Raw genomic sequence first — 14,589 nt, 5'->3', positions numbered from 1 at the left:
CCTGTAGTGTCAAAGTATTTGGCATAAAGAGCCCTCAACTTTCCTTTTCAATATAGATATAATAGGACCTCTTAGGTCTCATTTATTTCACACCTTAAAACCTTCCATTCCTTTCCCTTTCTCTATGATTTCCAACTTTCTTCTTGTTTTCCGAGTAATCATTTTGCGTTTAACACTTTTTCCATAGATATCGGAATGAAAGATATTTTGCATCAAATCGTGAGTTTTATGTTGAAGGTTATGGTCTTAGAGCGGTGTAAAAACTTATAAAGACATGATTTTCTTACGTAAAGTCTTACACTAGTCGAGATCAACAACAATGAGGTTGGTTTTTAATTTTATTGTTTAGTCTCTTAATTTTGTATAACAATGGAACAATCTTCCTTCCACATTTTTTATAAATCGCAAATGATCGATTTGGTTTTTGAACGTAACTTAATTAATAATAAGTAGTAGGCAACTAATCGACATATAATTCTTAATATTATTTTTCGGTTTTCTTGTGTCTATCTAGTCTGAATTACAACAATCTTGAAGGTTTTTATAGTGACAATTTTATCAAACAAATGGCTTAAGTAGGTACTAAAATTTCCTCTGCAAACTTTCAACCGATGAACCAAGAATTTGTCAAACTACATCGCTTCGTGGGTCAAAACTTCACTTGTTGGGATGATAAAGTCAAATTGTTTGCTTGCTCATTGTGTATGTTCTGGAAGCTAATCTTATCCTCAAAGTGGGAAAGGCTCCAAATCCAAAAGTCAACTAGAAAAATCTAAGTCTTTGCACAAAGAGTCTAAGAACTTATGTCTTGTTCATATCAAGTACAAAGAGTCTAGTTATAGATACTCTAGAAAGCTTTAAAATCCAAATACAAAGCTTTAGAACTCAAATACAAGACACGTTAGGAAGATACTAACAAGTACCTTGTCACCAAGTACGTAAATCCAAATGGTTAGATACTTTTGTCGAACGCTTCTACACAAATAAAAGTTATATTTTTCAACTACCAGCTAGTTTTACCAAACATACCATATAGCTACCGATCGCTCCAAAACCAATTATGCTTGCCTTGTCGTCTATAATTGTTTACATCGAGTAAACCAAAGACAAATTTAAAAGTAGATATCCCATTACAAAAATTCTAAGTGGTTGATGCATGTTGGATATGATTTTTGTTCTTGGTGGCTTACAAAAATATGCAACATAAATACTCTTCATAAAGATCACATACATACTCCACTACACCATTTGGATTTCATAATCATGGATTCTTGTGGATGATTTTAAGAAATGGTTAGACAACAGCCATGGACATTATCTGTCGAGCAAGACCTGGATCTTGTTGCAGAAGCTCCCTTAAGTTTGTCTCCACCTCTCCCAACTGTTTCTCAAGGTACTCCTTTGAAGTCTGTTCATATGAAAGAATATTCAACAAAATAACAACAATTTTCACAATACTCATCAATTTTAGCAAGATTCATCGATTTGAACGTGAGTTGGGAGAAAAAAAAGAAGGGCAAAAAGGTAAATGGCTGGTGTCTTAATACATTAACCCATGTTTTCTGGCTTAACACATTAAGTCACTATGTCTAGATTAAGTAAAAAAAACAGCCATATATAATTGTTGAGATTAAGTTGTGAACTCATTAAGCTCATTAAGTCGAAAAGAAACAACCCTTTACCTATTTGCCCTACTTATGTTTTCCTCTCACATTATATTGATGAATATTGTGAAAAATATTAAAATGTAAGGGTAAAATGGTCATTTAGTCTCATTAAGACAGTGTAATCATTCTAGAAAAAGAAACAAAACTTATGTAAACAGCACATTATCCAACAAACATCACCCATAAAGAACTTAATGAGGGAAAAGCCCCTTGCCCCCTTAATCTAATAAAGTTGTATAAGTGTTTCCTTTATATATATATATATATATATATATATATATATATATATATATATATATATATATATATATATATATTTAATTTCAGTATATAAAAGAGGAGCAAACCTGTAAGGATGCAATTGCAGTTTCACTATCCTTGAGCTTCTTTTCTTGTTCATCCATTAAAAATGGTTTTGGCTCTAAGACAAACCTGTTTATCATATACAAAAATTATATATAATATAGCAGTGAGAAATTACAATAAAGAAGAATCTTTTTACTATTCAAGGCATGAAAATATCCAAATTTGTATGAACAGGTATCGTATGACGATTTTGAATGTTTTTTGTAAACGAATAAATGCAAGAAACAGCAACATAATTTCAATTATTTGTGTATTTTTTCTAATTAGAACATTATACTTTAAAACTGTTTCATGAACTAGTCATTTGAGATAGAAAAATCAAATTGGTTAAGTGGATTAAACAGCTATAAACTGATAAAAAGATGAAAATTGGTGTTTGAGAATAATCATAAATCATAATAATTCATTTGCTTCAGCTTTGGGGAAATGCAAAATCATTGTACTCAGTTAATTATGAATGGAGAAGGGTATAGCAGTAGGGGTATAAAGGGTATCCAGTACTCACGTTCTCCCTGCAAAATAAAAATTAAAAAAAGATTAAATAAAACAAATAGGTGTTTCTTTTTTACTTGATACAAAAAGAAAAACTGTATGTAGTAAAAATTTGATACCTATAGATTTGTAAGTGTTTGTGTCATCTGACAACTGTTGCAGTTCCTCTAAGGTTAGAAAAGCACGTTTTTTTTCACTTTCCTTGTTTCGCATCTGATTTTGAACCTGAAAGACATACAATTATTATAGACATGAAATCAAAACTTGCTTTATATCAACCAAATGATATAGAATCACATAAACAAATGGACATATATAATCCTAAGGTTGTCTTTTTTCTTTATTATGGTATTAGTTTGAGAATCTATATAGGATTCATAAGCTTCTCATTGCTAATGGTAAATGTTAGAAATGGGAAAAAAGGTGAAGGAGAAAATGAACAGATACACTCTATGGTTTTTTTAATGAAAATAATATCCCATAAACAATATTATATATTTTGTAGGACTCTCCTTTTCTGCATTCTCACATTTGCTTCTCACAACCGAGTCATGATTACAAATTTACAATGAAAAAAACTCTAGTTTTAAGATATTTATGATGATGCATTGTCTCTCAGTAAAATAGTGGTTGGGTTATCAAAATCTTCCAGCGGACAATTATGAAGAAATTGATGTAATTGAGCTTTTTCTCGTTTGTGGTAGAATTTGAGTGTCTGCTCCCTTTCTCTCCCGTGTAAATGTCGATCAGAAGCAAAAAAGCACACAATTGAAGAACAAAGCAGCACAAAAAACAGAAGGAAAATATATAAACCCTTCGTTTCAAGAAGAATAGAGCGCTATACTTTGATTTAGTGCTTTAGAGATCAAAAGGGTTTTCCCAGATTCGAAAAATACATGGCTTTCAACTTCTAAGAAAGGTAACTAACTTGCATACAATGCAACGAGTAACCTGTGTGAAAAGGAACAAGAAAAGGCTACCTGTTTCAACTTAGCAGTGGTCTCAATCATGCGACCTTGAATCTCCACAAAAGCCTAATAACACAAATCGTATTCCGCGATTAGTGAGGGAACATTCAAAACAATTCATGTATGTATGCCTAAATGAATTTTTAATAAATGAAGGAGAAAACTACGGTTTTGTTTGCTTCATCGGCCATTTCTGGTAAACTTCTGGAGCTGAGTGTAGAATTTGATAAAACCCTAATGAAGCAGCGTTACTGTTTGCTTGATTTCGTTGAATCTGATTGATGATTGCACTCCGTAAGCCGTGCGGGTCTGGATTTATTTTGATCAAAGATAAGCCCTTGTAGTTTACATGAACTTGCAAAATATACCCCTACATAAAATTATTGCTGCAAAGGTTTTTTTTTGTTTTTTAAAACGGTTTACACACCCATAGTTCACATGTTATTCTACTCATAAATTAATATATTTTTGTTTTAAAATGGGACTTGAACCCTTATTTTTTGCTGAAAAATATATATCTATCAACTTATGATATTGATAGGTTGAACGTCTTTTGATATGTGAATTCTACAACTACTTTAACTGTAGTGACTATCAAATTTGGGTCATTCATTGACTTAAGCATCTTTGTACATTCATGTAGATATATCATACACTTGACCTAGCAGTAGAAACTAGGTCAGAGTCACATAGGAACTTAAATCAAAGTTGAAAACTATGACTAATATGCTTGATTCTTCAATTTCACTTGAATATCAGAACCATTATATAGAAATGTCAATAAACCGACAAAAACAAGTGGTAAGAATTATTAGTAACTGTAAAATAATTATAAGACTATAAAATAATTTCAAGTCTCAAAAATTCAAATTATTTTGATGTCCAAAGATTTATTAAACCCTAAAACCCTAAAAGTCATAAAACTCAAATTTATAAACTTTAACACCTAAAACTCCATATAATTTGTTATGAATCTTCTAATATCAATTTAAAATAATTAATTTCAAGAAAATATAATCAAGGAAAATAAAAATTAAGTCATTAACATTTAACCCTATAAGTTTGGCCATCATTCCCTCCCACCATCTATTTTCCCAATTTAAATCATTTAACCTAAAACCACACTATTTTCCTTTCTATACTTCTCTCTCTAAAATATCTCTCTTCCTTCTCTTTAGAAAAATCCGAACTTAGGAGCAAAATCACTAGGAGAGATTTTGCCATTCGATTATTCATGAGCTTAAAGACATCTCTGTATTTTGCTATCCAATTTTGGTAGAGATAAACTCCAAAGAGATGACGAGAGAGATTGGGTATCCAGAGAGACAGAATCTCTCTTTTCTTCTCTCTAAACCCCCTTATTCTTTTCCTCTATGAATTAGCTCCAAAATCCATGAAATTTCCAGCAAATATCCCTCATTTTACTTAAGAATCTTCATCATTTGAAGTTCATCTTCAAGGTAAAATCAATTTCCTTATATTTTCTTCGCTTTTCTTTTAAAAATTTCAAGTTTTCTTGCATTTTCCCCCTCTTCTACAACCTTCTTTATAAACATTCATATGCATGTTCATGCATGTCGAATTTGATGATTATGGTGGTAGGATTTCACCCAAAAACAACATGTATGTTGTTAGAAAGTGAAATCAAATGACCAAAACCTAAATCAAATCCATAAACTTGAGTTTTTACAAGTTTTAAAGATCAAAAACCACATGCATTCAAGCTTTTTGTTTAGAAAAATCATTTTGAACAAAACAAGTTCATCCATGGTCTTGAAATCATAATGCATGTGATGAACATCAAGCTTAAAGGCTTGATAATCAAAGTACATTTTTAAAAATGTTTATAAATGAATTATTCACAAATAAATATCTAAAACTTATTTTCTGATCAAATCAGATTTTTCCCAGAATCCTAGTAACAACATAAGATGATCTGAAATTTTTTAGAAAATAATTCATTTTTCTCGGATTATTGTAATTTTTGCAAGAAAATAGAGCAATAATTCACATAAAATACTTGAAGATTAATAAATTCTGGAAAAATTATGGGATGACCTATACATTCATTAAAGACCGTTTATGAAGTTGCATGAATTTTTATGGTCATTTTCTATTTATGTAGATTTTGTTATTGTTAAAAACAAATAAATAGTAAAATACAATTATGAATATTGAAAGTCATTTTTGATCATTTTCGCACCTTATGGACATTATATAACCTCCATAAATAAATTTACAAAATTTTCCATAAATATTTCTTATTTTTTCCTTGTAACACCGTAAATTTTCAAACAATTTTTTTCATTCTTAAAACACAATAAAATACGTGTCACATTTCAAAAATCACAAGTATCAAATTGCTAGCACATTTGAAGGTTGTTCATCGCGAATCCAAGATCCTCAAACATAGCTCTTTTTCTCTTGTGTGTACAATCAAGTCGACGCCTTCCTACGATCCTGATAAGAACCTGAAACACATAACACATAACACGGTAAGCACGAAGCTTAGTGAGTTTCCCAAAATATCATGCACAAATAACTAGTCGCTCGAGGCTATAGCTCTGTAAGACCCTCCGGTCAATGTGTCTCAGTGGGACCCTCCAGTCCCACAACTCGTTGGACCCTCTGGTCCGGTCTGGTCGGGACCCTCCAGTCCCATGGTTCGTTGGACCCTCTGGTTCGGTCTGGTTGAGAACCCTCCGGTCTCATAGTTCGTTGGACCCTCCGGTCCGGTCTAAATATCACATAAAACAGCACATATCACACATAAAATGCATAACTCAAGTTAGCACATAAGACCTTCTGGTCACATATAATTACCACTCTAGGTAAGGTATAGTGAGAAGACTCACCTGATAAGCAGCAAGTAAATAACCTCGCACCCAAATCTCGAACTAGCCTCCACCTAACACAAGGGATGAATATCTCTATTTATTACTCTTTTCACAACTCAAACAACCGAAGACTATTCTTTCTCTTTCTAACTCTTTGAAATTGATGAAAGATCATTTACCCCTCCATGGTCTCTATTACTCATGTTGACCAAAACCCCAAAGTCAACAGAAGTCGAAACTCGAGTCAACAGTCCATGTCTGCCCGACTCGTCGAGTGCACTCTTGCGACTCGGCGAGTCCCCTCGTTTTACTCAGAAGTCTCGTGAAGGTTGACTCAGCTCGTCGAGTTGACTCCCAACTCGCCGAGTGATCACATGACTTAGCTCCTCGGGACAAACCCTAATCAACTCTTCGAGTCGGCTCATCGACTCGACGAGTTCATTCAAACCCAATGCTCATTCAGAAGATTTAAAATAGATCCATCACTCCAAACACTAGATCTGTCATCTCAAGGCTCAATAGTCACGTAAAGCTTCGATCTTTACATTCATGCATGATGTTATTGCTCTAAAATGCTATTACATGCCCTTAATGAATGATTAAGCCCAAAAACCCTAATATGGGTGAATAAAGTTTGGACACTTAGACTCTAAGGACCTCACAAGGTCCAGATTTGAGGTCTAGACTCCTTGATAACTCTTGCTACTCAAGATCCAAACAAAAGATGGCAAAAAGCTCTAAAACTCCACATATATGAGATCTATCCAAAATAAGAAGAAAGGTGAAGACTTTTTACCTTCCTCAGGATCTCTAGACAGAGAATCACTAGATCCAACAGGCTCACTTCCAGCTCCTTGCTTGATAACCTCCTCCTCTTCCTCAAATGATGCACAAGAACCACCATATTAGCTTCTCTCTCACTCTCTAGCTCCAAAAGCAATTAGGGTTTACTCTCAGGGGTGTATGGTAACTGATGAGGCGGAAATGGGGGCATAAGTTCCCTTATTGTCACACCCCCGAACCGGTACGGCGAAAACGTCCGGAGGCAGACGACTTCGTGTATAGTATCATAACGATTGAATATGAATGAAACATAGCAACCAAACATCATACAATGGAAATACACACTTACATAGTTTACATATTGAATCTTGTTCATCAGTTACACAAAAGTAAGAAGGTAAAATTTCTTAAAGTCGCACCACTTGATCGTATAGTCGAACTTATTACCTGCTACTGGAATTCCTGAGAATACAAGTCATTTTGAAAAGCGTCAACTAAAAAGTTGGTGAGTTCATAAGTAGTTTTGAATAAAAATGGCTTTTGTACTTGTTTAGAATCGTTTTCAAAGTGCTTTCAAAAATCCGATATTTTCTAAAAAGAAGTGGTTTGAAATATTTGTGTTTGATCTTATATTAATGCATGTGTGTTAATGTTTACAAAAATAGAAAGAGAATGATTTCCAAACAACCCGATGTTGTCTGCGATAGATGATGCTGGAATCTCAACCCCCGTGGTTGGGTACCAGTGCGTATAGATTAACGTTTTATCAAGAAGAAGATTTCCCGTTTTATCCAAAAAAAATAGAATGGTTTCCTATAAATCTTATAACGTTAATTCCTCTAAGTGAGTCGTTATAACCATACTAAATAATGACAATTTTGTCTGTCTTTGCGTCTTTGGGACGCCGACGGAATAGGATAAGGTTTTTGTCACCCTAGACTGGCCTAGTCTAACTGTTGCAAACAGCTCAGGTGTGGGGTGTCACCCCATAGAGATCTATACACAAACTCTCGTTTTCCCTCCAGGAAACTCTGGTTATAACTACAAGCTACGATTGTACACTCAAAGGTGCCAACCGACAAGTCTCACTGGATCCTTAATCGAAAATTTACACGGAAAAAAAAGAACACATATAAAACTCATTCTCAGACCCAACAAACATGTAAGTGGACCACTAAGGCCCACTATACATATCTATTATTTCCAGGCACAAAAGGAATATGAATGTCTACCCTGAGCTCAATATACATGTAAAAGGACACTAAGACCCACTAAACATGTATATTATTTCAAGGCCCAATAAGGATAAGAATATTGTTTTTAACCCGTTTGTTATTTTTTTGTTTATTTTAGCTCGATTATTTACAAAATTGATATAAAAACCCACTTTTTGTAAAAATGACGTTCTTGGCCCAATAAGCCATAAAATTTTCAATTAAGGCCCAATTAAAGTAAAAATAACACTTTAGCCCCTATTTTGTTTAAAACTTGTGTTTTTGACTAGTTTGTGGTAAAAATAACATTTTAAACTCATTTTTGTCAACAATATCATTTTTGGCTTGATTTTTGTGAAATACACATTTTTCTGGTTATTGGCTTTTCTGACCTAGTTGTTGGAAATTTTGTAGAAATATCATCGTAAGTCGAAATTTGGATTCGAAAATTCTGGAAGTTTGGAAATTTTGTCTACTTTGTTCACAATTTTTCTCATAATTTTTATTGGCCTCTAACAAGTGTGAAATTGCTCACCTTCACAGGTTGGTCCAAAATTATTTCAAATTTGATAGGCAGTTTTGTAAAATTCTCCAAAAATAGTAGAAAAATCGTATGAAAACGTGAGGGTATTCATTTTAAAGGTAATAACCTGAACTTTTTGCTTGTAAAACAGTTTTGAAAAATATTACCATTAAGGATGTCAAAACAGTTCGAGATTGGACTAAAACTTTTCTGTCAAGGGCTGATTTTTGAGTTTAAGTTATCTAAGTTTGTTCACAACACTTGTTTTTACTATTTTAAGTAGATAAATCCCATATCTACAAGTTTAAAAGTATTATATGTGATGAAACATACTTTTATCAAGGTTTATATGAATATCCAAGTGATAAACCTCATTTTCAAGTAAAGATCTAAAAGTTAAACACATAAACATGCATATATACATATATCTAACACAAAAGCACTTGTATTCTCCCCCAAAACATTATAAAACCAAAAACAAGGGGGTATGAAGCTCACCTTGGGGGTTTTTGAGATGTAGATGAAGAAGGAGATGAAACTTTGAACCTAGCTTGAGTTCCTTGAGAGATCTCGAAATGGTGGTTGATCAAGAGGCTTAAACTCAATCTTTGTTGATGATAAATCTCGAAAATGCTTGGAGGAACAATGGGGAAGCTTATTTAGAGAACAAGTGAGGAGATGAGAGTGTTTTGTGCGTGTTTGTGGTGTCTTGGCCGAGAATAAGGGGGAGGAGGGGATAAAGAGGTTGTTTGACTTTTTATTAGGTGATGGGATATGCGTGGGTGTATGGAGGTCAAAAGCATAGAAGTATGCTAGATAAAAATGAGTTGGCATGTGAAATATCCCTTTCTTTTTCCCCATTTTGTTTAAATGGGCTAACCAAACCCAAGAGGTAGTTTTTGGCCCAAAAGAAAGGATTTTCGGGTTTTAAGGCCCAAAGATAGGAGGTTTCAGGCCAACTTGATTAAATAAGTGGGTTTTCGGCCCAATAAGGTTCAAGAAGGTTGTTTATTGCCCAATAAGGCCCACTAAGAGAGTCTTGGTCCAATAAGGGTTTTAGCTTGAGAATTTATGGATTAAGGCCCAAAAATGATTGGGTTTGGCTTATTGGATCGAGTTTTGGGTTTGAATCACAATATGTGAAAGTATGAACTAAAATGGCATTGGAGTTTTGAATTTCACTAGATGAGTTTTGTAAGTTTACATGAATCATCTTGTACACAGATTAAGATCTAACCCCAAATTTTCTAGTTGTGACACTTATATAGGCCCCAACCCCGAAAAATTAGGGTTTCTCTGCCCAACACCTACTCGGCGAGTTGGACCCTCAACTCGTCGAGTCTCTCCACAAATTACCAAATTACAATACACCATAATATATTTGAAAACCCATATGTTACAATTCTCCCCCACTTGAATTTGATTTCGCCTTCAAAATCGTCCCTCTAATCACATAGATTGAACTCGATAACTCGAAAAGCATTCTGACTCACCATACTTTGGATACTCCAGTGCCCTGTCCCCTTGCCAAACCGCCCTCTCAGGGTATCACCATATTAATTGCTCTTCGAATAACAGGCCTCGATAACTCATTACCCCTCTGATTCTTCCGTTGCGGCGGATAAACAGGTCAACGCCCCGAAATAGGCTTCCGATCACTTAAACCAGATATATTAAACAAGTCGGGTATATCCCAAAATTAATGGATCACATCTCACCAGGGACCCATCCACTGAACTGTAATCAAACCCATTTGAACAGTGAACTCTCAACACCCTGCCTTTGGACACAAAAAAAAGATCATGCTTGCTCAACAATATCCTCTGACTTCGACAATCATTTATCTCCGCTTCCTCCCAGATATCCCTTTCAATCACTGAGCTCGCGGTCCACTCTCGACACCCCAGTTAAACCTTCAAAGTTTACCCATAACATGTCCCAACATGTCTCGGTGACTTCCTTTTCTCAACAACTATCTCAACCCAATGTGACACACCAGTCATGAAGTTCGCTTTACCCAAGCGAATACTACAATCCCAGTAGAAATCGTCTAACCCTCGACCTCTGTCGACTACTACTCATTAGCTCCATGCGTCTCGAGGTCCTTCCCATACAAACGAACTGACCCAACAAGTCTAAGGCATCAGATGACACACAATACCCCTCAAAAAGAAATCCATATCTGAATCCAAAATCTTATTCCGCCTACATCACTAGAATCAAACTCGACTCGAGAGTCTAATCTGGCACTGTCGTGGAACCGCTCATCCCAACAAAAAACTCATCTCACGACCCATGGCCCGCAACCCACGCATACATCACTTCTCTGATTCCTTCCGATTGCGGTCTCCACAGCCTAACTCATAATATAATGATTCCCGACCCTTATTGAGACCTCTGACTCTCTCCTGTCCTGGCCACCGGGTTCCCAAAGACTCAGTCCACTAAGGCTAATCAAGCCTAAGAACTCTCCTGCCTCATGCTCTGGCTAACGACTAACACGGCTCCCCACAACACTACGACACTTTCTCACTGACTAGTGAGTACTACAGCTCCCCGTTGCATCACCGCACCATCTTTCTGACTAGTGAGCACTACGGCTCCCCGTAGCATCACAACACCCTCTCTCTGACTAGTGAGTGCTACGGCTCCCCGTAACATCACAACACCCTCTCTTATCACCCTATAATCTCATCCTCAGGTCATTACTTCACCGCGATCACTAACTCATGCTTCGCGGCCAACATAGATAGGTACGCACACCCACCCGGCTAAGCATCACTACTCCTGATGACCACCGTCGAAACAAAACACTTTTTCTCGCTGCAATTTCCCATTTTTAGATAATCAAAGGGCTCCCACTAGAACCGTAGGCACCTGATACACCACTCGCCACCTCACAACTCAATCTCAAAATAATCTGAAATTTAGAACATATTATACTCAGATAACTCGGTATACCATCACATAACCTCACGATGTCTTGCCTCGGCCACTGACCTCTTACTTAGAGTGTCATACTCATATATAGACGCACATCCTTTCAGAATCTCATGACCGATTTTTCCTCTCACACCACTTGGATCCTTGGAATATTCCATTTCCCAATTTGAAACATAGAGGCATCGTCAATGGCTCAGAACACGTTGATGAAAACCCGAAGCTCCACCTCTATTACTCGAAATCCTTGCAAGAACACTCAAACTGACTCTGAAGTTGGTTGACAAACCAACTGCTGCTCCTCAAGAATATGGATCACAATCTATATCTATACTCTCAAATCTCAGCTATTGCATCGTGAACCCAGCAACCCAACTGTCTCGAATTCGTCATGTACAAACCCGAAAAGGCCTTGGCCACAGTAAATTCTCCGACCAACGACCACCTGTCGTGGACCCACTCATCCTTTCTTAAACACATACCCATACATCTTCCCGTCTGTCGCCTCGCCCCATCCACCAATAACCCAGGTTTCATGCGTCCACACAATAGCTCTCCATAACCTTTTCTCTAACCGCACTTGAACGGGTCAGTGATTCCCCTACTAGAATTCCCAGTTCTCCCCAATTAGAGTTTAAACCATCACTAAATGGCATACCAACAATCTACTCCATAGACCGTTTAACCAAGTACATAACACTTAACTCTTGAAATGTACCACGCAATCACTTAATGATCTTCCCAATAGAATCCAAGCAATCTCTGAATATCCCGCAACTCTAACAAAATCGCGAAATCCTCCCCATGTGACTGCCTCTAGTCACCTCTAGGCCTCAGACCGACACATCGCCGGATACCACACTGATCTGAATTAGATCTGACTCTCAATCTGAAAATAGTGTATTATCACGCACCTCGACTCTGATTCCTCGACCCGTCTCCCAATGCGGAAAACATAAAAGCAACAGGCTTTACTCTCACAGTCGATATACAACGTAGACAACGAGGGCCTCTGCCCCGATATGCTCCTCTTAACTACCGAGATCTGCTAAAAATACATCACCCTCAATAAGGCACCTCCTTGTTTCCACCCCCTCTTAGTCCTACTAATGACTCTCTCATGGGATAAGAATACCTCGTTGCAAACATACTGCCCAAATACTCTAGGAAAGAGGTCACAACCCCTGGCTACCCCACTGGGTTTACCTCCAACTCTGAAATCGGAAGCTCAATATCCCTTTTGCTTCTTATAAAAAATAACACAACTCTGGTCACAGAAAGTGACATCTCCTATATCGGCCGATTGCTCAATTCAGACCGTAATCCTCCATAAATCATCGTCTTCTACTCATCCCTGAGTCTTGCGACTCTAACTGGCGTCTCACCAAAAATCCCTCGGGAACTAACTCGATTTCCTTCTCAAGGTACGCTTCGTTGAAACTCGTTCAACATGGCCCTCTGGCCCCATACTATTTCACATCTTATCTCAGTCTAACCAATCATAACGGAATAACTGGTAAAACCAGAAGCACTAACCGCCACGAGTCATGGTACTCAAACCATGTAGCCACCTCTCGATCTGCTATGAACCATGATACCCGAACCATGTTATCTTCTCTTAATCTGCTACGAATCATGGTACTCGAACCATGCTCTCTCTTCTCAATCCGCTACGAATCATGGTACTCGAACCATGTTCTCTCTTCTCAATCCTCTACGAATCATGGTACTCAAACCATGTTCTCTGGCTACGTAGAACTTCTGGAATTTTCCTTGTTTCGAGTATGGGTCCTCTAATTTCAGTAGTACAGGCCCATACTACCTGCCACATCTACCCATACTTTCCACACGGATCGTCCTAGATCTCCTATATAGTTGTTCATCCTCCTCGATCACCAATCTCGATACACAAGTTCGCCCTCCAGCGAATACTCTCCTCCGTCAATCTACTCATCTGACTAAATTCACTCTTTTGGCTCTTCCTAGGTTCTCACACTCCTCTGCCATCAGCTACTAAAGAACTCCTCATGATTCCATCCATTTACCTCCTAAATATCGTCATATTCACTTAGTAGTTGTCTCCCATCATCAAGAGTTCCACAAAGCAAAGCATGAAGCAAGCAGCATTCTGGGATCGGGTAATCTCCACTAGCACATAAAACCCCTCTAGGTTAGTACTGATGGATTAATGTCTAAGTCTATAACTATAATTGGTAAGACTTGACCCGACCCGACATGGTCCATTTGGGTTGCATGGCATCATGCATTTGGATTGAATATAATGAGAGAAATAACACTTAAGGTTTGTTAATATATTATAAGTTCTAATATATTAATAAGATTATTTAAATAGTATTGATCAAGAATTAATCTAGAATTAATTAAGTGATCAAAAAAAGACTAATTAAATATATGGGTTGATTGTGTAAATCATCCATACTTGTATAGTGGGCTAATGCTCCATGGATTGTCAAGTTGGGCTAAAACCCATAAGATGCTCCATGGATGCTCCGTGGTATATTTGAACCCATGGATCCAAGGAAATGGAAAGCCATGACAATTAGGGTTTACCCTAATTGTCACTAACTATATAAGCATCTTATTGTTGACAAAATCGGCCACTAGAGTATATGTGAAATGGCTAGCCGATTTTCATGAAGTGTGTATATTCTCTCAAGTTATTCCAAGTGTATTTGGTGTTGTGTGAACCATTTGAGGTGCCACACTTGGGGCACTAGGCACTCAAGATTCATGAAGACATTCTACATCAAAGAGGTATGTAATTCTAACTTAAGATAT

General features: G+C 36.7%; 1 protein-coding gene across 1 annotated transcript; it reads right to left on the bottom strand.

Moving 5' to 3' along the window:
* Positions 1-1,096: 1,096 nt before the first annotated feature.
* On the bottom strand, positions 1,097-3,806 carry PFD1 (PREFOLDIN 1). Its single transcript, XM_079001504.1, has 6 exons — positions 3,661-3,806; positions 3,506-3,559; positions 2,645-2,750; positions 2,539-2,545; positions 2,015-2,099; positions 1,097-1,408 (listed from the first exon to the last, which is right to left on the bottom strand). Exons 1-6 carry the CDS (start codon positions 3,682-3,684, stop codon positions 1,295-1,297), a joined length of 390 nt encoding a protein of 129 aa, XP_078857630.1. The 5' UTR covers positions 3,685-3,806; the 3' UTR covers positions 1,097-1,294.
* Between the last annotated feature and the right edge of the window lie 10,783 nt (positions 3,807-14,589).

Source organism: Lactuca serriola, chromosome 5, assembly GCF_051521515.1.
Source record: "Lactuca serriola cultivar US96UC23 chromosome 5, Lser_US96UC23_V15, whole genome shotgun sequence".
Classification (NCBI taxonomy): domain Eukaryota; kingdom Viridiplantae; phylum Streptophyta; class Magnoliopsida; order Asterales; family Asteraceae; genus Lactuca; species Lactuca serriola.
This window is presented reverse-complemented; position numbering and strand designations above follow the sequence as displayed.

Excerpts from the sequence above, each read along its gene's own strand:
- PFD1 (XM_079001504.1), bottom strand. The coding sequence starts at position 3,684 with ATGGCCGATGAAGCAAACAAAACC. Across the intron at positions 2,751-3,505 it reads CCACTGCTAAGTTGAAACAG|GTTCAAAATCAGATGCGAAA; the intron begins GTAGCCTTTTCT and ends TATGTCTTTCAG. Across the intron at positions 1,409-2,014 it reads CTGCAATTGCATCCTTACAG|ACTTCAAAGGAGTACCTTGA; the intron begins GTTTGCTCCTCT and ends TCATATGAACAG.